This window comes from Oratosquilla oratoria, chromosome 27, assembly GCF_046742065.1.
Source record: "Oratosquilla oratoria isolate Oo_2021 chromosome 27, ASM4674206v1, whole genome shotgun sequence".
In the NCBI taxonomy this organism is placed as follows: Eukaryota; Metazoa; Arthropoda; class Malacostraca; order Stomatopoda; family Squillidae; genus Oratosquilla; species Oratosquilla oratoria.
The window spans coordinates 15,847,047-15,871,123 of record NC_134803.1 but is presented as its reverse complement, the minus strand read 5'-3'; the positions used below and the strand labels follow the sequence as shown (position 1 = coordinate 15,871,123).

General features: G+C 41.0%; 1 protein-coding gene across 11 annotated transcripts in view; it reads left to right on the top strand.

Moving 5' to 3' along the window:
- The window catches only part of Vps13 (vacuolar protein sorting 13C), a 1,483,510-nt gene that overhangs the window by 1,435,194 nt on the left and 24,239 nt on the right, over window positions 1-24,077 (top strand). For 10 of the 11 annotated variants that reach the window (XM_076210284.1, XM_076210280.1, XM_076210283.1 and 7 more), the window contains one exon: window positions 22,277-22,951. In XM_076210284.1, the coding sequence (XP_076066399.1) occupies window positions 22,277-22,951 (675 nt within the window). The remainder of the gene's footprint in view (window positions 1-22,276; window positions 22,952-24,077) is intronic. The other variant, XM_076210288.1, reaches the window with a different exon arrangement.

Here is a 24,077-nt window from a genome sequence, read left to right as displayed (position 1 = left end):
GCTTCATCATATTTTCTATGGTATGAAAATACACGGGTGGAAGAGAACGAACGATTGAGCACTGACTTTATTTTTTATTATGCGATTATTATGACGCAACATCGCACGTCGGGCAGCTAATGCTGCCAGATGTGCAATGTGCCCCGGAGTGAAGAGGTTAACAATTTGGCATCATCTGCAAAGAACCTCATGTAACATTTCACATCATCATCCATGTCATTCACATAAATAGCAAACATTATTGGAGCCAATACAGATCCTTGCAGTACTCCACTGATCACCTCTTTCCAACCTGAATATTTTTCTCTGAGCTCTACTCTCATCTTTTTACCAATCAAGAAGTCCTCCATCCATTTTAGTAGGTTCCCTTGTATCCCTCCTGTATGTTCCAGTTTTTTTTAATAATTTTTTGTGTGTTACTTTGTAAGAGCTTTTTGTATTTCCAGGAAGGCACAATGAGCCCATCCATTCCTTTCCTGCACTATGTCTATTAATCTTGAAACATATTAAGTTTGTGGTACATGATCTTCCTTGTTTGAACCCAAATTGTCTTGGGTTTATTATATTATTGTCTTCCAGGTGTTTTACCCATCTGTTCTTGATGATTTTCTCACAAATTATGGCTATAGTGCTTGTTAGAGAGACTGGCCTGTAGTTAGTTAGTTCTTCCTTTTTTCCTCCTTTATATATTGGTACAATGTTAGCATTTCTCCAATCTTTTGGTATTTTTCCTTCTTTAAATGAGCAACTTATGTTATGTAGTTGGTCTGATATGTTCTGAGGGATAGGTGTGAGGGTATTGTGTCTGTGTCATGTTGTCTGATGAGGCCTTTGATTTCTGGTGTGAAGTTTGGGTTGTGTGATTTTCTGTTGCCTCTGGGGGTGTATTTCTTGTTTCCATTTTGTATGATTGTATTGAAGGCATGCACAGCAGCATCAGTGTCTGTGATTGGTTTACTGTTTTGTTTTGCATATTGTCGTTTTGTCTCTTATGTGAAAGCCTCCCAGTTTGTTCTCTTGTAATTGTTGTATTTGTGTTTGTAGCCAGCTAGGGTCTGTCAGGTTAGATAAACATCAGTTACTTCATTAATCTTTATTCAGACTACAAGAATGATGAGGGTTCTGAAAATACACAGACAAATCTCCATTAGGAAAGGTAACAAAATAATACAGGCATAAGCATAAACATAAACATAAAAGTGTTCATCACTATCCTTATCCTCTACCTCCCCCCAGTCTGTAGCAGCATTGATACCTTACAGTGAATATCATGAACTAGGCCCTGTATTTGAGTTAGTACATCAAATCATAAACTGTGACTCGAGCAGTTCTTGCAATCTAGGTTCTAGAACATCAATTTAGCTTCTTTTAGATCACTTAAATCTCACTGGGATTAAGAAAATGGTGGAGTGCAATTACTTAATTTAATATGTACATAAATTACAATTTGCCTTTAACTTACAGTGAAGTTGGTGTGAACAGAGTGCCCAAAAATGCCCACACATCTTTTTATACTACGGATGTACAACACCAATGCCATGGCACAGGTGCCAATGTATGCTGATGTAACCTGTCCTATCACTATTTACCCAGCTCCACACAGTTTACCCATTTCATTATATTTGTGTGAAGGAGGCTCACAATACATCCACTACTACTCATCTAAAACATGTAAGCATAGGAGGGCCTAGAGTTGAGGGCCCTACATTGAGTCATCATCTTGATTTATGTGCCCTCTGACCTCTGATGATGGGAAACTCTGATTGTGCAGTCCTCCGCTGCCAGCTTCCAAATCCTCTGCAACTTGGATGACAAAATAAGATACTCCTGTCTACAACTAGAAATCTTACTATACATTCTTGAATTAACTTACACATTTTACAATATACCTAAAAAGTGGACACTGTGGTTCCATCTAGGACATGGCTTGGCACCATACCCGTGTCCTTTGTGCATGATGCCCGCGTACTTTGTCAGTGACACATCATGGAACATGACATATATTCCCCTTCCCCCAGATAAAAATGTTCAGACCTGTGAAACAAGGCCTGAACATTTTGTGTCAGAACATGACAAGGCATCAGCTATCACATTTGAGTTTACTGGGATATGTTGAATACTTAGATCATATCCCTGGAGTGCTAATGCCCATCTGGCCAATCTGTTATTCTTTGTCTTACCACTTATGATATACTTTAAGGGGTTATGATTGCTTAGGATGATTACCTTCTTATCCAGGAATATCTGGAATTTCTTCAAGGCTAATATGAGGCTGAGGGCCTCCCTTTCAATGGTAAGATATCACCTTTATAATCCTTGAGAATCTGAGACATGAATGAGATGGGTCTCATGACACCATCCTTTTCCTGAGCAAGCATGGCACCTGCTGCTACATGACTGGCATCACAAAAAAGATAAAAGGTCTTACTATAATCCAGGGTTATCAAGCCAGGACAACCTGAGAGAAGTTTCTTTCACACCTCAATGGCTGCATCAGCACCCTTATCCCACCTGAAATGATTATAAGAGAGCATGCCAGTTAAAGAAGCAGCTACCTCTGCAAGGTTTGGACAATACCTCCGATAGAATCCAAGCATGCCCATGACTCTTCTGATGCCTCTCTTCATCTTTGGGACCTGGAAGTCTGTGATGTCTTTCACTCTGGCCTCTAATGGTGTGATGCAATTCTGGCCAACTTGGTGTCCTAGGTAGTTGATAGTACTCCTCCCGAAGGTGCTCTTTAGGTTCACAGTGAGATGGGCTTGTGCCAGTCTATCAAGTAAACCCCACAACCTGTGCATGTGATCACTCCATGTGTTAGAGTACACTACTATGTTATCCGAGTATGCCCTGACACCCAGCAGCCCCACAACTAGCCAATTTACAAGGCACTGAAAGGATGCACCAGTATTTTTCATCCTGAATGGGGTCACTTTATATTGAAAATGCCTGTGTGGGGTAACAAAAGCAGATACTTTAGTAGCCTTGCTTGTAAGGGGAATTTGATGATATCCCTTTATCATACCTAATTTGGATAAATATCTTGCAGCAGTGACCTCCTCAGTAAGATCATCTATTCTGGGGAGAGGGTAAGGGTCTGCTTTTGTGATTGTGTTCACCTTCCTGTAATCAACATACAATCTCCACTTACCTTCAGGTTTAGGTACCAGCACAGCTGGCAAAGCCCAAGGACTAGTGCTAGGTTCCACTAACCCTTGATCCATGAGCTGCCCTTACTTCCTCCCCCATGATCCTCTTCTGGAGTGACAATCTGTATGGTGACTGCTTCACTGGCTTGGCTCCATCTTCTAGGACATCATGAGATATTGCTTGAGTAACGGTAGGGCTTGAGGAAAATATCTGGGCATTCTTGCAAAGAAGTGCTCAGACTTCCTCCTGCATCTCTCCCTCCAGTGATGACAGAGATTCCTCCAATGCCTCACTTATGTCTGATCTGCCCAAATTCATAAAAGGTTAGATCCCCACTATCTGAATCAAGGTTCCTGTCAGCTCACCCTGTCTCAATCATACTAATTGCTTTCTCCTCTACTGTTCCCTTAAACTCTTTCAGAAGGTTAATATGTGCTTATAGCACTCCAGACCTCCTCATCAGGTTTCTTAAAGCATAATTATGACTCCCCTTTCTCTCAAGTACTTTGAATGGTCCCTCATATTTTGGATGCAATGAGGTATTCTGAGGGGACAACACAAGCACATATTCACCAACTTCTAGATTCCTCTTAACCAAATTCCTCCATAATAATCCGTGTAGGTATCGTGCACTTTCAAGATTTCTTTTTGCTATTTGCCTGACCTTCCTCAACTTCTCGAAGTTGGTACCCACTAGCATGGTGTACATGGTACTTCTTTCTGGGGGTTTTGACAGTAGTTCATATAGGGATGCAAGGGGCTCCCTTTGGGCCCTACCAAACATCAAATAAAAAAGAGAAAAGCATAGATCTTCATGTACATTTATTCTAGTGACATATAGTAGCAAGTCTATGCCTTAATCCCAATCCTTCTCAAATTCTAACACGAAGGCTCAAATCATGCATCTTAAGGTTCCATGAAACCTTTTGAGACTCCCTTGACTTTTGGGTGATATGCTGATGTGATCACATGTCTTATGTTGAAGCTTTCCAGGGCCCCTTTGAATATCCCACTTAAAAAGTTAATGCCTCTCTCACTTTGTGCCTCCTGAGGCATACCCATTTTACTAAAATAAGACATTAGGGCTTTGGTGATTGTTCTGGCCTTAATGTCTGGGAGAGGTATCACTTCAGCATATTGAGTAGCCTGACACATTATGGTGAGGAGAAATGACTTCCCAGATTTTGTCTTTGGGAGAGGTCCTATGTAATTGATAACAATTTTGGAAAAGGGTTCCTTGATGACAGGAACTTGGCATATGGGTACTTTCTGAGGTGTATCATTTGGCTTCCCAGTCACTTGACACACAACACACTGCTTAACCACTCTTTTGACATCTGACAATTGAGGCCAGAAAAAGTGCACTGATATTGTCTGCTTTGTTTTAGTGATCCCAAGGAGACTGTATTTACCTAGTTGTATTTACCTAGTTGTATTTTGCGGGAAGGGGAGCTATGCTCGTGTTGTCCCGTCTTTGTATCTTGCAGTGTCTAGTTTGTTTTTAAACTCATGAATGGTTTTTGCGCATACTATTTCATTGTCCAGTTTGTTCCAAGTGTCCAAAACTCTATGAGGAAAACTGTTTTTCTTCAGTTCTCTTCTATAGCTATGTTTTTTTATTTTCTTTCCATGTCCTCTTGTGTTTCTTTTGTCCCAGTTAAGTAAGTTCTCACTATCGAGTACCTCTGTGCCTTTCATGATTCTGTAGATGGTCAATAGGTCACCTCTCTCTCTTCTTTGCTCCAGTGTCGGTAACTCCAGTTTAGCCAATCTCTCTTCGTATGATAGGTTTGCAAGTGCAGGTGCCATTTTTGTAGCTGCTCTTTGGATTCTTTCTATTTTCTTTATATTCTTTTTGGTACTGGGGGACCACAATGTCGCTGCATACTCTAATCTAGGCCTTATCAATGTAACCAATATTTTTTTCATCATGTCTTCGTCCAAGTATGTAAACGCCACTTTTATTGATCTTAGCAAGTTGTAAGTCTCCCCGACAATTTTGTTAATCTGTATATCATAGGACAAGTCGTTCGTGATAATTACTCCCAAATCTTTTTCGGATCCTACTTTCTTTACTTCTTTGGTTCCAATTGTATATTTTCCTGATATTCTGTTTTTGCTTTTTCCAAACTCCATTATGCTACACTTCTTAGTATTAAAGTCCACTTCCCATTTCTGACTCCAGTTCCATACCCTATTTAGGTCTTCTTGCAGTGCTTCACAGTCCTCATCAGTTTCTATTTTCCTTAGCAGTTTGGCGTCATCGGCAAAGAAGCTCATGTAGCAGTTCACGTCCTCATCCATGTCATTCATATAGATAGCAAACATTATTGGTGCCAGCACAGATCCTTGCGGTACTCCACTGATCACCTCTTTCCAGTCTGAATATTTTTCTCTGAGCACTACTCTCATCTTTCTACCAGTCAGAAAGTCCTCTATCCATTTTAGTAGGTTTCCCTGTATTCCTCCTATGTGTTCCAGTTTTTTTAGTAGTTTTCTGTGTGGTACTTTGTCAAAGGCTTTTTGCAAGTCTAGGAATGCACAATCAGCCCATCCATTTCTTTCTTGCACTATGTCTATTAGTCTTGAGTAAAAGCATATTAAGTTTGTGGAGCATGATCTTCCTTGTCTGAATCCGAATTGTCTTGGGTTTAATATGTCATTGTCTTCCAGATGTTTTACCCATCTATTCTTGATTATTTTCTCACAAATTTTGGCAATGGTGCTTGTTAGTGATACTGGCCTATAGTTGGTGGGTTCTTCTTTGTTTCCTCCTTTGTGTATTGGTACAATGTTAGCGTTTTTCCAGTCCTCGGGTATCTTTCCTTCTTTGAGTGAGCTGTTTATTAAGATGTGTATTTTGTCTGTTAGTTCTTCTTTGCACTCCTTTAGAATCCAATTTGCAATACCGTCCGGGCCATGTGATTTTCTGACATCCAGCCTTGATAAATGTTCTGATATTTCCTTTAGTGATGCTGTAAACTCATTCATGAGGGGAGATTTCTTGTTTTTGTCTATGTCACAATTCGGTATTTTCTCTCTGGTGAAAACAGATTTAAAGTGATTGTTCATGACTTCGGCCATCTCTAAATCTTCTGTGTATTCTATGTTTCCTTGGCATAGTTTCACCAATTCCTGTTTGTTTTTAAGTTTACCATTCACATACCGATAGAATAGTTTGGGTTGCTCTTTGCATTTGTCTATAATATCCTTCTCATGGTTCCTTTTCTCCTCTCTTCTCACATTAACATACTCATTTCTATAGTTAACATAAATTTGCCATTTGCTTTGTTTTTTGTCTTTTCTCCACTTTTTCCAAGCTTTGTCCCTTCTGTCTTTTGCCTCACTGCATCTTTTGTTGAACCAACATTTAATGTACTCTCTCTCTCGCTTTTGTCTTGGTACATGCCTGTTTACCCCTTCATTGTAGTTTTCCATCAATATATTCCATTTCTCTTCCACTGCTGTTTCTTCCCTGTAAAATATTTCCCAGTTTGCATTCCGGAAGAATGTCTTTAGTTTTGTAAAGTCTGTTTTGTTGTACCTCAGTCTTCCTTTCCTATGCTTTTCGTTCCTCTCTATGTCTATTTCTTCCTTTAGTATAGTTTCGATGAGTACATGGTCACTCTTTCCAATTGGTGTCTCATACTGGACTTTATGCACTATTTCAGGCTCTGTTGTAAATATTAGATCTAGTTTCGATGGCTCTTCATTATTTCTGTACCTTGTGTTTTCATGGACCCATTGGGTCATTGTGTACTCCATGGTCATATCTAGCAGTACATTGCCCCACGAGTCATCTCCTCCTTGCACTGTCATGCTGTCCCAACAAATTTCTTTGCAATTGAAGTCCCCCATAACTACCAGATTACCCTTACCCATTAGTATCTCATTGAGTGATTTTCTTGTGTCATCTAGCATTTTTTTATGTTCAATTTCTTTCCAAGCGCTTGTTTTTGGAGGCACATAAGTCACCACAAACTTTCTACTTTTCATATTCTTGCCTTCGACTTTTATCATGATCAATTCAGCATTACCTTTGCCCTCTGCAATTTTTGTCACCTTTAGGTCTTTCTTGGCCAAGAACATGATTCCCCCTCCCTGTTTCTTGTCCCTGTTTTTTATCCAGTAGTTGTATAAACCTTGTCCGATAACAGTGGATGGTATTTCACCTCTTAGTTTAGTCTCTACAATTCCCATTATGTCTGGTTTTGCTTCTAACAGATAATCATTGAGTTCGTTCAGTCCCGAAATTAGTCCGTCAATGTTGGTATAGGCCACTTTTAATTTTCTTCCTTCTCCCTGGTTTCTTCTTCCCTTGTTTTGTTCGTTTTGAAGCGCCATTGTCTTAATCTCAAGTCTATTACTCTCCACTGGAATTCTTTGCATTCTGTCTCCGATCTTTTCAAGTTTTTTTCCTTTGCTTCTTCTCTTAGCGCCCTTTCTTTTTCTAATTCCTCAGTACTCATTTCTCTTTTTATCCATATCTTATTGTATTTTTCACTCTTTGCCAAGTTACCTACTTTTTCAAATATGTCTTCTACTACCACTTGTGACCTTAGTTTTATCTTTAGAGGTCGATTCCTATCCTTAGTATAGCGACCAATTCTGTAAGTCTCTTCTAAGTCTGTGCCTGAATCACTATCTCCCCCCTGAATTTCATTAAGGATTTCTACTGCTGTCTCTTTTTCTTCTTTTTCTCTCATGTACCTCGCCAATCCTTGTTTTTCTTTAAGCCCATAAACCACAATACATTTCTTCCTATCTACTGTGTCCCTGACCCAATTTGCTTTTTCGTTAATCACTTGAATGATTGTGTCTTTTGCATTATCTTGCATTTGCTGCTTGACTATTTCTTTGAAAGCAATTTCTTTATTTTCAATATTTTCTTTCCACTTCTTAATTTCCTGGATACTGTCCCCACCTAAGTTTTCTTCGATCTTTTGTGTCAATTCTTGGAATTTGTTGTTCACTTCCTGCTTTAGATTTTCGCTATTATTATCATTAGTTTTCTTCTTTTCATTATCATTCTTCAGTTCATTTATGTCTCTTTTCATTTCTTTAATTTCGTTTGTAAGATCCAAGTTAGCTTTTTTCAGGTCAGAAATTTCATGGTTAGTCTTAGATAAACAATCAATTAAACCAATGACCTCTTTTCTTAAGTCCATGATTTCATTTTCCCACCGAGTCCTATTTTTGCTCATCTCTCTCTCTATCTCTAATAATCTACTTGAAGGAGTGATTGTGCCAACAGCACTGTATGGGGCAGAAACGTGGAATATAAGAGAAGAAGAGAGAAGGAGTTTGAATGTGTTTGAGATGAGGTGTCTGAGAAGTATGGTGGGGGTTACTAGGCTGGATAGAGTGAGAAATGAGGAGGTGAGGAGGAGAACAGGGGTGAAAAAGGAGCTGGGAGATAGGGTTGATGAAAGAATATTAGGATGGTTTGGACACATGGAAAGAATGAGTGAAGAAAGACTAGTAAAAGAGGTATGGAAGGCAGATGTGGAGGGAGTGAACATGAGGGGACGTCCTAGGATGAGGTGGATGGATGGGGTGAAGGGGGCTTTGGGGAAGAGGGGAATGTCTGTTGAGGAAGGAAGGGAGAGGACGGAAGACAGAGGTGAGTGGAGAATGGTTGTATATGGATGATGTTGTGACTGCATGAGGAGGAATAGGCGGGGGGGTGGGGGCCGGGGTAGTATGTGTGAGTAAATTTTGACGCAGCCCGAAGGGATTTCTCCCCGTCCTCGCCTTATATGCAGAGGGGGACGGTGAGGGGGGGGGGGTCGCCGATGAAATGAAGCGGCCTTGCTGTGGATGTACTGTGTCTTGCGACACTGCTTCTGACCCAGGGCGGTGGGCAGGGTGCAGGGATGACCCGTCATCCAGGAGGTGCTCAGATGAGAGGGAGGGTGGGAGGGGTGTGCAGTGTATTTAGGGATGAAATGGGTGGGAGTGTTTTTATGCCTTTCCCTTTTTGGCTACCTCCCTTGTAAGGGGGAAAAAGCCTTGGTATATGTATGTATGTAAGGTGGGTGTACAAAGTCTCATGAGCTAGCCTTACAATCTTCTTCCTTATCACTTGAGGCACTACTATCTGAGTAACAGTATCACCCCCAACCATTTCTGGTACCTTGTATTTTCTCAGGAGTACACCATCCTCAATGACGAACTCCCTCTTGCTGTACTTCCCTTCCTCCTGATCATCCTCCTCAGCTGCTTGGAATACCGCCTCCAACTCTGGATCCTCCTGCTGTAGTCGAATGAGTTCCTTCCTATCTATGGCCATCTTATGGACCATCTCATCTGGTAGAACGTCATCTCCCTGGCCTCCAGCTACTTCTCTGGCTGCTACCTGCTTTTCTTCCTCACCACTCTCTTTCTGTGACTCCTTCAGGACCATGTTTTCAGTGTCTGCACCGAACAGGGGGTCCAGGTTGTCATCACCTCATTCTTCATCTCCTCATGACTTCTTGGCCTGGCATCTGGTGATGACGGCCACAGGGATGGCCATGTCAGCTTCGACTGTGTGTGTATGGGTCAGCCCAGGTATGGGGTCATCCACTGTCTTGAGTTTGACCTGGACTATCTTGCTTACATCATTTCCAAGGAGGACACCTATTCCTTTTATTTGAAGCTCTGCTACTCCTACTTCAACACTTGCTATCCGACCATCTATCTCAAGTAACACTTTAACTGTGGGTGGTAATGTCGTCATTCCTCTGGTTGATCCCATGGTGAACTGACCTATGTGTATATTTTCTAGACCTGGTATTGCATTTGGCCCCACAATAGTGTGGGATGCCCCTGTGTCTCCTAGAACCTTGACCACATATTTCCTTTCACTCCCCTCTGTTCCTATTCTGGTGTCCTGTATATATGGTAACCACTCTTGGCTGATCCCTGTTTTGACTGTTTCATCACACCCTACTCCATCTACACAGCAATTTCTATCCTCTGTCTTGTCCACTACTCCCTTCTCCTTTGCTTTGCTGCTCTCCTGTTTTTGTTTCCAGTTTTAGCTCTGTTGCCAGCATCACTTTCAGTTCCCTTCTCTCCTTAATTACTGGTTTTAATTCTGTTAACTGTTCCTTCTATGGTATATTTCTTCCCTACACTTTCTTTTCATCATTGTCTTAAGGTAAGTTATTCACTCGTCTGTAGGCCACATGCTTCTTTTGTCCTACTTAGTCAAGTACCACTTAGTAGTAGGTTATTTAAAATGGTTTAATTAATTCCTTGAATTTCTTCACCAATTCTTCAACTTAGTTTAAGTATACCATTCCCACCTAGGATCCCCAATCCACTCACCAAGCCAACGCTGATCCGATGTTACTATTTAATTCATCCAATAATTACAAATAAGTGCCTCCCCTTAAGGGTGTGACTTTTCTTCTGTGTACCAATAATTTTTCTCCACCCTTTTCTCCAATCAGAAAGACTGTTACACTGTCTCAAGTAATACTGCTTACGGAAGCAATCTTGGTCATGAAATGGAGTGGCTTAGTGTTTACATTTTGTCATATCAGCACCAATATAGATACCCTAGCTTGTGTTTACAAGCTTTAGACAGTGAGCAAGAATATGCAAGTCTGTAACTCTGTCGCGGCTATTGTTTTCAAAACATCTAACTCGTAAAAATGAATTTCTCGCCACCTACCCCTCTATCTACCTACTTGTCTACTACTTGTCTACTTTCATCTACCAGCCTCTTACAGGGCTCGGCAGCTACCCTTGGTCATCCCAACCAATTATTTTCTACTACCCTCTTACAGGGCTTGCTAATATATACTTGGAAAATTATCATACTGTATACAAGAAGCTAAATATTTAAACTATTTCTGTATAAATTCACTAATTCTAAAACTTAGTTTAATTACACCAGAGGATTCCCACCTAGGATCCCCAATCCACTTGGAAAATTATTATACTGTATACAAGAAGCTAAATATTTAAAGTATTTCTGCATACATACATACATACATATACCAAAGGACTTTTTCCTCCTACACGGGGGGGTAGCCAAAAAGAAAAAGGCATAGAAAACATTCCCACCTATTCCATTTCCTATATATTCCACTCCCCTCCACCCTCCTCCCTCCCTCTTATCTTGGCACCTCCTGGATGATGGGTCATCCCTGCATCTTGTCCACTGCCCTGGGTCAGAAGCAGTGTCGCAAGACACAGCACATCCACAGCAAGGCAGCTTCATAAATTTGGTGATGCCCCCTTCTCCGTCCCCCCATGCATAAAAGGAGAAGACAGGGAGAAATCCCTTCGGGCTGCATCAATTTTTTTTCTCATACATACTTCCTCATCCCCCATCCCCCACCCACTCCCCCTCATGCATCACAGCATCATCTATACAGAACCCCTCTCAATTCACCCCTATCTTCTGTCCTCTCCCATCCTTCCTCCACAGATATTCCTCTCTTTTGTAATGCCCCTTTCACCCCATCCATCCATCTCGTCTTAGGATGCCCCCTCATATTCACTCCTTCCACCTCTGCCTTCCACACTTCTTTTACTAATCTTTCTTCACTCATTCTTTCCATGTGTCCAAACCATCCTAATACTCTTTCATCAACCCTATCTCCTAGTTCCCTTTCCACCCCTGTTCTCCTCCTCACCTCCTCATTTCTCACTCTATCTAGCCTAGTAACCCCTATCATACTTCTCAAACATTTCATCTCAAACAGATTCAAACTCCTTCTCTCTTCCTCTCTCATGTTCCATGTTTCTGCCCTGTACATTGCTGTTGGCACAATCACTCCTTCATATAACCTCCTCTTAGCATCCATTCCTAGATGTTTATTTCTCATTGGTTGTGCACTGCTTTGGTTGTGGTTGCATGCACTGTAGACTGGTGTACCCGTTCACTTTCTTGCACCAGTCTTGTAATTACTTCGGAGGTTCATCCCTCACTGTCACCACTTTTAGCTCTGTTGTCACCATCACTTTCAATTCCCTTCTCTCCTTAATTACTAGTTTTAATTCTGTTAACTGCTCCTTCTATGGTATTATATTTCTTCCCTTCACTTTCTTTTCATCACTGTAAGTTATTAACTCATCTGTAGGCCCCATGCCTCTTTCATTCTACTTAGTCAAGTACCACTTAGTCATAGGTTATTCAAAACAGTTTAATTAATTCCTTGAGTTTCTTCACTAATTCTACAACTTAATTTAACCCCTTCCATATGGTGCCGCACACGTAGGCGTCATGAGGAGCAAGTGGATTCGCGACGCTGCCATATCGGCGTCTTGATTATATTTATTGTAGTCGCCCCTGTGTTTTTACATTCTCCCTAATCTGCTCTTAATCCCATTCTCTGTGGTTTTCAAAATTCACGGGTGAAAGAGAGAACGATCGATATAAGCGGTGACCATATTTTATGATGCGAGTATTATTACGACATGTCGTACGGCTGGCATTGGCTGCTGCCCACGAGATTTAAGTCCCGTAGTGAAGTGGTTAAGTACATCAGAGGATTCCCACCTAGGATCCCCAATCCACTCACCAAGCCAACTCTGCTTCGATGTCACTATTTAAGTGGCTTAGTGTTTACATTTCTTCATATCAATGCCAATATAGAAACCCTAGCTTATGTTTACAAACTTTAGATGGTGAGCAAGATTATGCAAGTCTGTAACTGTCACAGCTATTGTTTTCAAAACATCTAACTCATAAAAATGAATTTCTCGCCACCTACCCCTCTATCTACCTACTTGTCTACTACTTGTCTACTTTCATCTACCAGCCTCTTACATCCAGTCTTGCATGTCCCCTTTGTTTTCCTTAACTTCAGGGGAAGTTTCCATCCCATGACCAAAGGCTCTACAAGAATAACACTCCCTATCTTGATCCACATCTTTCCTGTTTTCCTCCACACACATTTTTTCCTGCCTTGTTTGCTTGCTTCCCATGTCCTGCCTGTACATTTGTTCACCAAGGCTAGCATAGCAATCCTAAGTTCTGTGGCCATATCTCTCACATCTGAAACATTTCACTGATTTTCTCCAGCTATCCCTTATTTGCAGTCTTATATATCTTTGACTTGGAATTGCAAGCATGCATCTGTTCTCACTCTTTTGAGTTTGTGTCATCCTTTTCTTCTTATTTTCACTTGTTCTTAGTGTAAAATTTTCGACAAACCCTGCCTCTTTTACCAGCGTCTGGCATTTCTGCGTGGTCATATACAGCCTAGCTTCATTGCTCAATAAATTGAGAAATTGTTACCTCCAGGTCTTTCTCAGTATTTACTGCATTTTCTGCTCACATCCATTTTTCTAGGTCACTCCTTATATTCCTGGCTAGATCCATATATCTAGGACCGATATCTCTCCTATCTTCCCTAAATTTCTTTATGAAATACTCTGGGGAAGCCTCATATACCTTTAGTATTCCACTCTTAATCTGATCATAATCATAAGTACTTCTCTATCAAATATTGTGTACACACTTGAGGCTTTTGGAGTTAGGCTAGATCTTATCATCACTGACCAGAGGTCTCTTTTCCATCCTACCTGTTTGGCCAAGCCCTCAAATGAAGAAAAGAATAATTTTGGATCCTTTTCAGTAAATCTGGGGATAAGATGATTTGCTTTTATGATGCTGTCTACTATACTTCCTTCACTACTTGTTCCTGTTGACTGTTGCATAGGCTGTCCATTTCCAACCCTATTCATTTCCCTTTTGGTTTCTGTCCCTTTTCTAGGATAAAGCTCACTGTATGATTCAACTGTAGGGTCCCTACTTATTCTAACTCCGCTCATACCACCTACTACATCATAATATCTACCTCTTTCCTGTGGAAGTCTTTCATCTTCAACTCTAACTTCCTCCATGAAATATCTCCCTCCTATCCTTGGCAATCCTTCATCTATCCAGGTTTTTCTCCTTTCATCCTCCCTACTGTAATAACTGCCCTTTACCTGTGGGAATTCCTCAAAGTAGTGCAATGCTGACCCCTGTCTGTGGGTAATTTCATTGTATCTCATCCTATTTTCAAATTTGTTCTCCTCCATGCGATATCTACCACCTAGCCTAACTTCACTCTTATTATCCCCCATGTCATAGTGCCTGAATTGTGGGAATTTCTCAAAACTATGAAATTCTGCTCTTTGTCTTCAATTGACTTCATCATCTATTCTGCTCTCACTGATACTACTTCTCACATTATAATATCTGTCAGCTCTGTCCTCCCTTGCCTCATAATATCTGCCATTCCTATTTCGTTCTGATTCCATGTCACACAGTATCTCTCTTTCCTTTCATTCCTTATGTCATAATATTCCCCTCTTCTATCACTTCTTGTATTACAATATCTCCCTCCTACCTGTGAGAATCCTTTGAAGTCATGCCTAATTTCAGAACTGCTTGAAGTGTTTGAATGTGGCATCTTTTTTTTTTTTTTTTTTTTTTTATTGTTACAAAGAAAATGGCATGGCACTGATATGTAAACACAGGTAGTGAAAGCACTCCTGTTTCTAAGATTGATCATGATTTTAGTTGCTCGGTGACCTAACGTTCCTGTTTTTTCTTCTAATTTCCTATTGAGTATTTTGCACACACAAATTTCTTTATCCAGTGAAGATGAAAATTTATCCCAGACAGGAGGCCCCTAATTATATGTCATGAACTAGGCCCTGCATTTGAATTAGTACATCGAATCATAAACCATGACTTGAGCAGTCCCTGCAATCCAAACATCTATTTAGCCTCTTTTAGATAATTTAAATCTCACTGGGGTTAAGAAAATGGTGGAGCACAATTACTTAATTCAATTTGTACATAAATTACAATTTGCCTTTAACTTACAATGAAGTTGGTGTGAACAGAGTGCAAGTGTGATAATCAGGAGAGCCCAAAAATGTCTGCACATTTATTTATACTAGAGCCATACAACACCAGTGCCATGGCACAGGTGCCAATGTATGCTGATGTAACCTATTCTATCACAGTTTACCCAGCTCCACACAGTTTACCCATTTCTTTATTTTTGTGTGAAGGAGGCTCACAACATATCCTCTACTATTCATCTAAAATATGTAAGCATGGGAGGGCCTAGAGGTGAGGGCCCTACTTTGGGTCATCATCTTGATTTATGTGCCCTCTGACCTCTGATGACAGGAGGCTCCGATTGTGTAGTCCTCCACTGCTGGCCTCCAAATCCTCTGCAACTTGGATGACAAAATAAGTTACTCCTGTCTACAACTAGAAATCTTACTCTACATTCTTGAATAAACCTATACATTTTACAATATACCTAAAAAAAAGGCACTGTGGTTCCAGCTAGGACATGCCCATGTCCTTTGTCAGTGACATGTCATGGAACATAACATGAAGATGAGGTTAAAAGACTGCAGCTGTATGGTGAATACATGAATTACAGAGAAGAGGCTATCAGGGGGATAGACTGTTGGAGTGACTGAGAGCAGGTGATGAAAGGGTCATGGATAGAACAACTGTTGACTGAGGCTCTTGAATGTTGTCTGATGATATGTTGACATTAGGCAACTGGGCTGTGTAAGGGGTTCCAATTTGTGGGTCAATGTGGACAGATGTGGCTGGTGAAGGTGGATCATGTTTGCTATCAGCTGGGTCTGGTGAAGAAGTTCCTTGGTTGGTTGGCATATCTGGTGCTACAGCTGGAGTAAATATGCTAAGCTGTGGGCCTACAGTACCTCTGAGGAGATCTTGCATAAGTATAGAACAGTTTGGGTACACTGGAACATATTTTTGGAGGTATTTGTGGTTCCGCAGAGTAACCTTCCCAGAATCATCAACACAGATAACATTTTGATCAAACTGACATACCTCTTTGACATGATCAGTTCTGTCTCATCAACAAGGATTAGGTCCAATCTGGTTCTGAATTTGAATGTAGTCCCCAAATTTGAGTGGTGGTAGACATTTAATGTCTTCAGAGAGAAGATCAGATATCTTCAAGTGACAGATCCTTAGTGTTCACTCTTATAAGGAAAGAGTATCCTGCCAAGTAGGGTGAGGCTTGTAGTGACCAGAGATAACTTTGTGTCTTTGTCAGGAGTGTTATAATACTGGATTATTGCACATTAGAAGGCATCTGTGCCAAGTTCTTCATTAGAACATATATTGTTTGTGATCGTATGCTTCACAGTTTTAATGTCAACTTCAGCATGGCAATTACTGTGAGGGAAATCCACTGATGAGATACAATGGTGTACTCCCCAGTCTGTGAGAAACCTTTGAGTGGTAGCAGATGTGAACTTGGGTCCACCATCACTTGACAGTTCATTAGGGATACCAAATGTGACAAAGCAGTGACATAGATTAACTATGAGTCCATCTGAACCTGTGTTAGCTCTTTCAACAATAGGCCAGTCGGAGTACCGGTCTACAATGACCATGTAGGATATGCCTTTATTTTTGAAAAAGTCACTGCAGATCATTTGGAATGGGTATGCTGGCATGATGGGGGTAACAGGTGGAGCAAATGGTTGTGATAGTGCCATTCCATTGCAATTGATGCATCACTTCTTTAGGTTGACAATATCCTGTGTGATGCCAGGCCAAAATACAGGTGACTCAGCTTGTGATATCATTGAAGAAATGCCCTGATGTGCTGAGTGAAGAGCAGCTAACACAGACTCTCTCAGTGCCTGTGGAATCACAATCTGGTTCTTATACATGGTAACATTATCTATGGTGTATAGGTATGGTCTGAATGGTTTGTAGGCACTAAATGGTGGAATAATTGTCCAAAGGTTGTAGAAGGCCTCTTTCAATTAGATTCAGTAGTTTTTGCAAGTGTGGATCACTACAGGTTACCTCTTTGACATTGTCCTAGGTGGCGCATTACAGGTGACTAAGGACTAAGTGATGTAGTAGCTACTAAGTGCAAGTTATGATCACCATTGTCTAATTGTTGATTGTCTGAGGACCACATGCTAGTGAGGATGAAGTGGAGATAATCTGGTAGGGATTCCTGATTATGTATGACAGCGATATCATCCTTTAGAACTATCTTCTAAGCATCACTAGTAGGGTGTTAAGATAAGGCATCAGCAGCATGATATTTCTTGCCCGTTTCGGATGCCCGCCTCGCTTTATCTCCTTGGTCTGTGCCTTCCATGAGGGCATGACGGGGAGAGTTCTCAATCAAGGTGGCATCTCGGAGCCGTTTGTCTTCACCGGCGGCCTCAAGCAAGGCTGCGTCCTGGCCCCAACGCTATTTTCCCTATACACCGCCGCCATGATAAATGAGAGGCCCCAAGATGCACCAGCAGTTAACGTCCGCTACCGCCTGGACGGGGGGCTCTTCAAGCTCTCCAGATTACGCTCAACCACCAAGACGTCCATCATAAGTGCCAGGGAGCTGCAATACGCGGACGACAATGCCACCCTAAATCGGTCCCCGGAACATCTACAGCAGACAACAGACCTCTACGTAGACGCCTACCAGCACTTCGGGATGCAGGTCAATACAGAGAAGACAAAGCTCCTGGCTCAACTACCTCCCAACCAGGCCACACTTGTAGCCAACGCACAGATCGGCGACCACCCAGTTGAGAGCGTGGACAACTTTACCTACCTAGGGAGCATCCTCTCAAGAACGGTCACGTGTGAAAAAGATATTGAAAACCGGATCAAGGCAGCCCACTCTGCCTATGGACGTCTCGCTCATCGCGTCTTCACCAACCACGGGCCCACCATGCACAGATCATGGTGTTCCGGGCCGTGGTTCTCTCCACCCTGCTGTACGTGTGTGAAACCTGGACCCTCTACAAACGCGACATTAAACGCTTTGAGAATTGCCAACAGTCCAAGCTCCGGCATATCCTCCACATCCACTGAAAGGATTGTATCACCAACAACGAGGTCCTCTCTCGTGCGGCCCTCTCCAGTGTTGAGGCCACTATCCTCCAGCACCCCCTTCGCTGGGTGGGACACGTCGCTCGGATGGAACCCTCTCGCCTTCCTAAAATCATTCTCTTCGGAGAACTGGCCCACGGCAAAAGACCACGTGGAGCCCCTAAGCGCCGTTATAAGGACCAACTCAAGCTCTCTTTGACACAAGCTGGCATCCCCCCAATTGACTGAGAAGATATGGCTCAGGACCGGGGTGTGTGGAGACAAGCGGTCAAGAGTGGCGTGGAGGGCTTCGAAACTCAGTGGAGAGAACGGGATAAACAACGACGCGAGGAGAGGAAAGCAAAGGCGATGCAATCCCAGCCTCCACCGACCCTCCCCTGCGATTCATGTCCGCGGCTTTTCCGGCACCGACTGGGGTTGCTAAGCCATATTAGACATCGATACGGAGGAACATCATGAAGAGAAGGAAACAGGGGTCCTCTCTTCCTCAGACAACGAGGGGATGCCGACGACTATAGTTGTTAAATCTTACTACACGATCAACTTGACCTTTTACCTTTATTTGATGACCTCCATAAGCAGTCAATTCTTTGGAAGATGGAGTCATTTTAACATTTAGTACTTTTAGCCAATTTTCACCCAACAGTGAAACACATGAACCAAAATCTATCTCTAAAGGTATAGATTTATCATTTAACACAAGCTTATAAATTTCTGGTTTAACAGGTTTTATACAATCACAAGAAACTTTGAGCAACATGCTTTTATCAACAACATTATAAGCACTATGTGCTTTGGATATAAAGATATTGAAAGGAAACAAAATTCCTGCCCAAGAAACATTTACTTTTCTTATTTTTGTCTCTATTTTCCACATGTGGGGACAAGTAGGGGGGTTGCCATGTAAGTGAAACAGCCCTGCTGTGGATGTGCTCTGTCTTGCTTCATTGCTTATGACCCAGGCAGTGGGCAGGAGACAGGGATGACCCTTCATCCATGATGAGCTAAGATAAGAGGGAACCAAGGATGGTGGATGGGAGTGGGTGCATACCTTGACTTATCTACTTCACATATAAGGGGGAAGAAGCCCTTGATATATATAGATTTTGTCAACTCGTGATTTCAAAACAGCATTATTTATTGTATACACTTTAAAATTCTACTGTTTTATGAAAAAGCCCTCAACCATACTCACCCATCTTGTTAAATCACATGAAGCACAACCAACTGAATGTAACAAAAATACTTCAGCCCCATATTACCCAAACATCTACAACAACCTATCACCTACACCACACAGCACATCCATACAAAGATGCATTCACATAGAGATCACAAAACAAGATCAATTCCATCCACCAAACTCCCTATTCCATCAAACCCCTCCAGACATTATCCCTCACAGAAAAATCCCTCCCCAAAGAAGTAAATTTAGGAGTAAGAGGGAAATTACACCAGTTAGGCTCATTCATAGGTTCAGATATCCAAGACTTCTCTAATGATAGTATTGAATTTCAAGGAAAAAGGCTGGGTCTCATCATTACAGGGAACTTTCAGATACCTTTATTGTGTTAATTAGGAAACATTTGTTAGAAATTTGCTGGGCCAGTAATAAAGCTTGTATTGGCATTTGTAAGGTTCTCAATTGATTTCCCTAGATGGCACCTACTCGTTTTCTTGTCACATGTTTTATGAATGGTGAAATGAGCTCAAAATGTCATTAGGAGTGATTATAAATAGTAGTGCTTATAAATAAAATGTTTAAAATTTCATACGCTCCATTTGTTTACAGATGATACTGTGATGCAAGGAAGGGAGGGGACTGGGGGTGAGGGGGTATTTACCTAGTTATATTTTATGGGAAGGGGAGCTATGCTCATGGTGTCCTGCCTTTGTTTTTTCAGAGTGTTTAGTTTGCTCTTAAATTTATGAATGGCTTTTGCACAAACTATTTTTTCATCCAGTTTGTTCCAAGTGTCCACCACTCTATGTGGAAAACTGTTCTTCTTCAGATCTCTTCTATAACTATCCTTTTTGAGTTTCTTTCCATGTCCTCTTGTATTTCTCTTCTCCCAATTTAACAAGTCCTCTCTATTGAGTATTTCTGGGAACTTTCAGATAGCCCATCCATCCCTTTCTTGCACTATGTTTATTAGTCTTGAGTAAAAACATATTAAGTTTGTGGTACATGATCTTCTTTGTCTGAACCCAAATTGTCGTGGGTTTATTATTTTCTTCCAGGTGTTTTACCCATCTATTCTTGATTTTCTCACAAATTTGGCTATAGTGGTTGTTAGTGAGACTGGCCTATAGTTAGTTGGTTCTTCCTAGTTTCCTCCTTTATATGTTGGTACAATATTAGTATTTTTCCAGTCTTTTGGTATTTTTCCTTCTAGTGAGCAACTCATTATGTTATGTATTTTGTCCATTAGTTCTTCTTTGCATTCTTCTAGAATCCAATTTGCAATTCTGTTTGGGCCATGCAATTTCCTGACATCAAGGTTTGATAAATGTTCCATTATTTCTTTTTGTGTTGTTGATATCTCGCTCATGGGGGGAGATCGCACTTCATTCCCTTCGTCCCAGTATTGTGCCTTCTCTCTAGTGAAAACAGACTTGAAGTGATTATTCATGACTTCGTCCATTTCTAGATCTGTGTATTCTATATTTCCTTGGTGTAGTTTTAGCATTTCCTGTTTATTTTTAAGTTTACCATTCACATATCTATAGAATAGTTGGGGTTGCTCTTTGCATTTTTCTATAATGTCTTTTTCATAGTCCCCTTTTTTCCTCTCTTCACACTTTTACGTACTCATTTCTATAGTTCATATATATTTGCCATTTTCCAGGTTTTTTATCTTTTCTCCATCTTTTCTCTTCTATCTTTTGCCTCACTGCATCTTCTGTTGAACCAGCATTTAATGTACATTCTCTCTAGCTTCTGTCTTGGTACATGCATATTCACTGCTTCATTATAATTATCCATCAAGATATCCCATTTCTCTTCCACTTTTGTCTCTTCCATGTAAAATTTTTCCCAATTTGGATTCTGAAGGAATTTCTTTAGTTTTCCAAACTCCATTTTGTTGTACATCAATCTTCCTTTCCTATGCTTTTCATTTCTCTCCATGTATATTTCTTCCTTTAGTTCAGTCTCAGTAAGTACCGGTATATGGTAACTCTTGCCAATTGGTGTCTTGTATTCAATTTTATCCACAATTTCAGGTTCCATTTTAAATATTAAATCCAGTCTCGACAGCTCATTATTTCTGTATCTGGTGTTTTCACTGACCCACTATGTCATTGTATATTCCATGGTCAGGTCAGTAATAAATTACCCCACAGATCTTCTCCACCTTTCATTGTCATGTCCTCCCACTAAATTTCTCTACACTTAAGATCCCCCATAATTGCCTTGTATCTTCTAGCATTTTCATATGCTCGTTCTTTTTCCAAGCACTTGTTTTTGGGGGCACATAAGTCACCACAAACTTTCTACTTTTCATGTCCTTGTCTTCGACTTTTATCATGATCAGTTCTACATTACCTTTGTCCTCTGCAATTTTTGTCACATTCAATTTTTTTTTTGCCAAAACCATGATTCCTCCTCCCTGTTTCTTGTCTCTTTTTATCCAGTAATTGTATAGCCCTTGTCCAACATTGATGGGTGGTATTTTACCCCTTAATTCCCATTATGTCTGGTTTTTCTTCTAGCAGGTAATCATTAAGTTCATTCAGTCCTGAAATTAATCCATCAATGTTAGTATAGGCTACTTTTAATTTTTCTTTCATTCTCTATCTTTTTTCTGTCTTTGGTTTGCCCATTCTGATGTACCATTTTCTCAGTCTCATGTAGGGAGTGGTTATGTGTGAATGATATTTTGATGCAGCCCAAAAGGATTTCTCATTATCTTGTTCTGCATGAGGGGACAGAGAGGGGGGTTACCAATTAAGTGAAGTGACCTTGCTGTGGATGTGCTGTCTTGCTGCATTACCTCTGACCCAGAGCAGTGGGTGGGATACAGGGATGACCTTGTCATCAATGGTGACGTAAGGTGAGAGGTAGGAAAGGGTGGTGGGTGGGAGTGGGTATGTGCCTATTTACTTGGGTACCTCCCTTATAAGGTAAAAAAGCCAATGTTATATAAATAGATTATCCATTTCAGATCAGTGGAAGCATGATACCATATGTTTTCTTATTAAAAGTATTGATGTGTCATTGATTCACTGTACTTTTCTTGTTAATTACAAGTACATCTTTTTCTGCAGGTGGAGTGGGTTCATCCATATGAGGATATTGCAGAAGCTCCCACCCTTTCTCCTAGGGGCTTGCGAGTGGTACTGAAGCAGGAAAAAAAGAAAATGCTTGGCATGTTTGGGGGTGGGGACAATTCAAAAATAATGTCTGTGGTCAAACATCCCAAAATGCAAGTAAGTACAACTGCATGTTCAGTATCTGGCTTGTCAGCTCCTACAACTCTCATGCATGCACCGGGCACCTACCCTTCCAGCACATTAGTTAAAGAGCATGGTAGAGTTGAGAATTTGCAAGAGTTAGTGAGTGACGGAAGTCAAAGACAAAACAAAAGCCAAAAGTTGTACAGAAGTGGCAGAGGAGTAAGTAACAGTGAACCAAAGGCAACAGAACATAAAGGACTGTTTGGGAGACCTGGTATGACTTCATCTGTGGGCAAAAGGTCAAGCAAGGGAAATGGAATGTTTGGTGCACTCCATGGGGGCTTTCAAAATATTGGAAAAGGAATGTCCCAAGGTATTACACATATTAGTAAAGGTGTTGGCCAGGGACTGAAGATAATAACTGGAAACCCAGCTGCCAGGGAGGCAGTGAGTAGTGATGAAACCAAGGGGTTCAACGAGATGGAAGAACAAGTTTTACCACTAACAGAAAAGTATGTTATACCATGTATGGACTCCAAATTCCAGGTAGGAATGTTGCTTTCTGGGTTTATGTTTGGTGTCTCTTTTGTATTTGCCTAGTTGTATTTACCTAATTGTAGTATATAGGAAAGGAGCAACTCTCTTGGGTCCTGTCTCCTACTCTCCAATTTATCATACCTAGCTTTAAGTGTGTTTTTGTATGGCTGATTTATATGATATGGATGGAAAATTGTTATACAAGTTTGGGTTGTATGATGCTAGTGTTTTTTATCTGTTCATTCATTTATTTTATCTATTCATTTTGTTATTATTATTATTGAGAGAATCATAAGAGAGGTTCAGAGAAAAGAGAAGAGAAGTAAAGCATAAGGTCAAGGAGGCAAAAAGGAAAGCAGATGTGAAATGGAGTAAGAGTATGACAGAAAATTTTGAAAATAATAAAAAGATGCTTTGGAAGGAAATTAAGAGAGGAAGAGGAGGCAAATCAAGTACAAGAAGAAAAGGTAAAAGGTGCAGATAGAGAGATGATAATGGAAGAAAGGGCAATAAGAGGAATATGGGCAGAGTATTTTAGGGAGTTGCTAAATGTGAAGGAGGATAGGGATGGAAAAGGTAGTTGCAGTGGGAAGTGCAGGATCGTACCCGCATATAATGAATAGGATTAGGAAATATATATTAACGATAGTTACCAATTACTTACGGTAGGCACAGGTCCCATAGAAGAGGTAGGGGCCGGTAGGAGCAATCGCAGAAAGCCATTACGCAAAAGTGTAAGTCTGTTTAGTCATAATCATCAACATTGTCTTACGTACCTGTCTCCGGATTGTCTTACCGGCGTCTTATGTGTCAAAGTTTAAGTAGTTAAGTATAAGTTCTTTAGATTGGCGATATACTGCTACCGATCCGTTCTAGACGGTGAGTGCTACCCAACTGGCATGCTTCTAGTAACTGACTGTACTGTACTCGACTGACCGATACGACCCGCTCACGCCGGGCTGTCGTCCGTGCTCTCTCTACGTCCGAAAGCATTGTTCATTTGTTTCGTGTGTTTTTAGTAACGAGTTTAGATGACGCTACTGCACCCCTCCACCCTTAGTCAAAATATCTCTCCCTCCCTTTAGATACAAAAATTTCCCCATTTAAAATACTCCCATCCCTTCCCTTCCCCCAT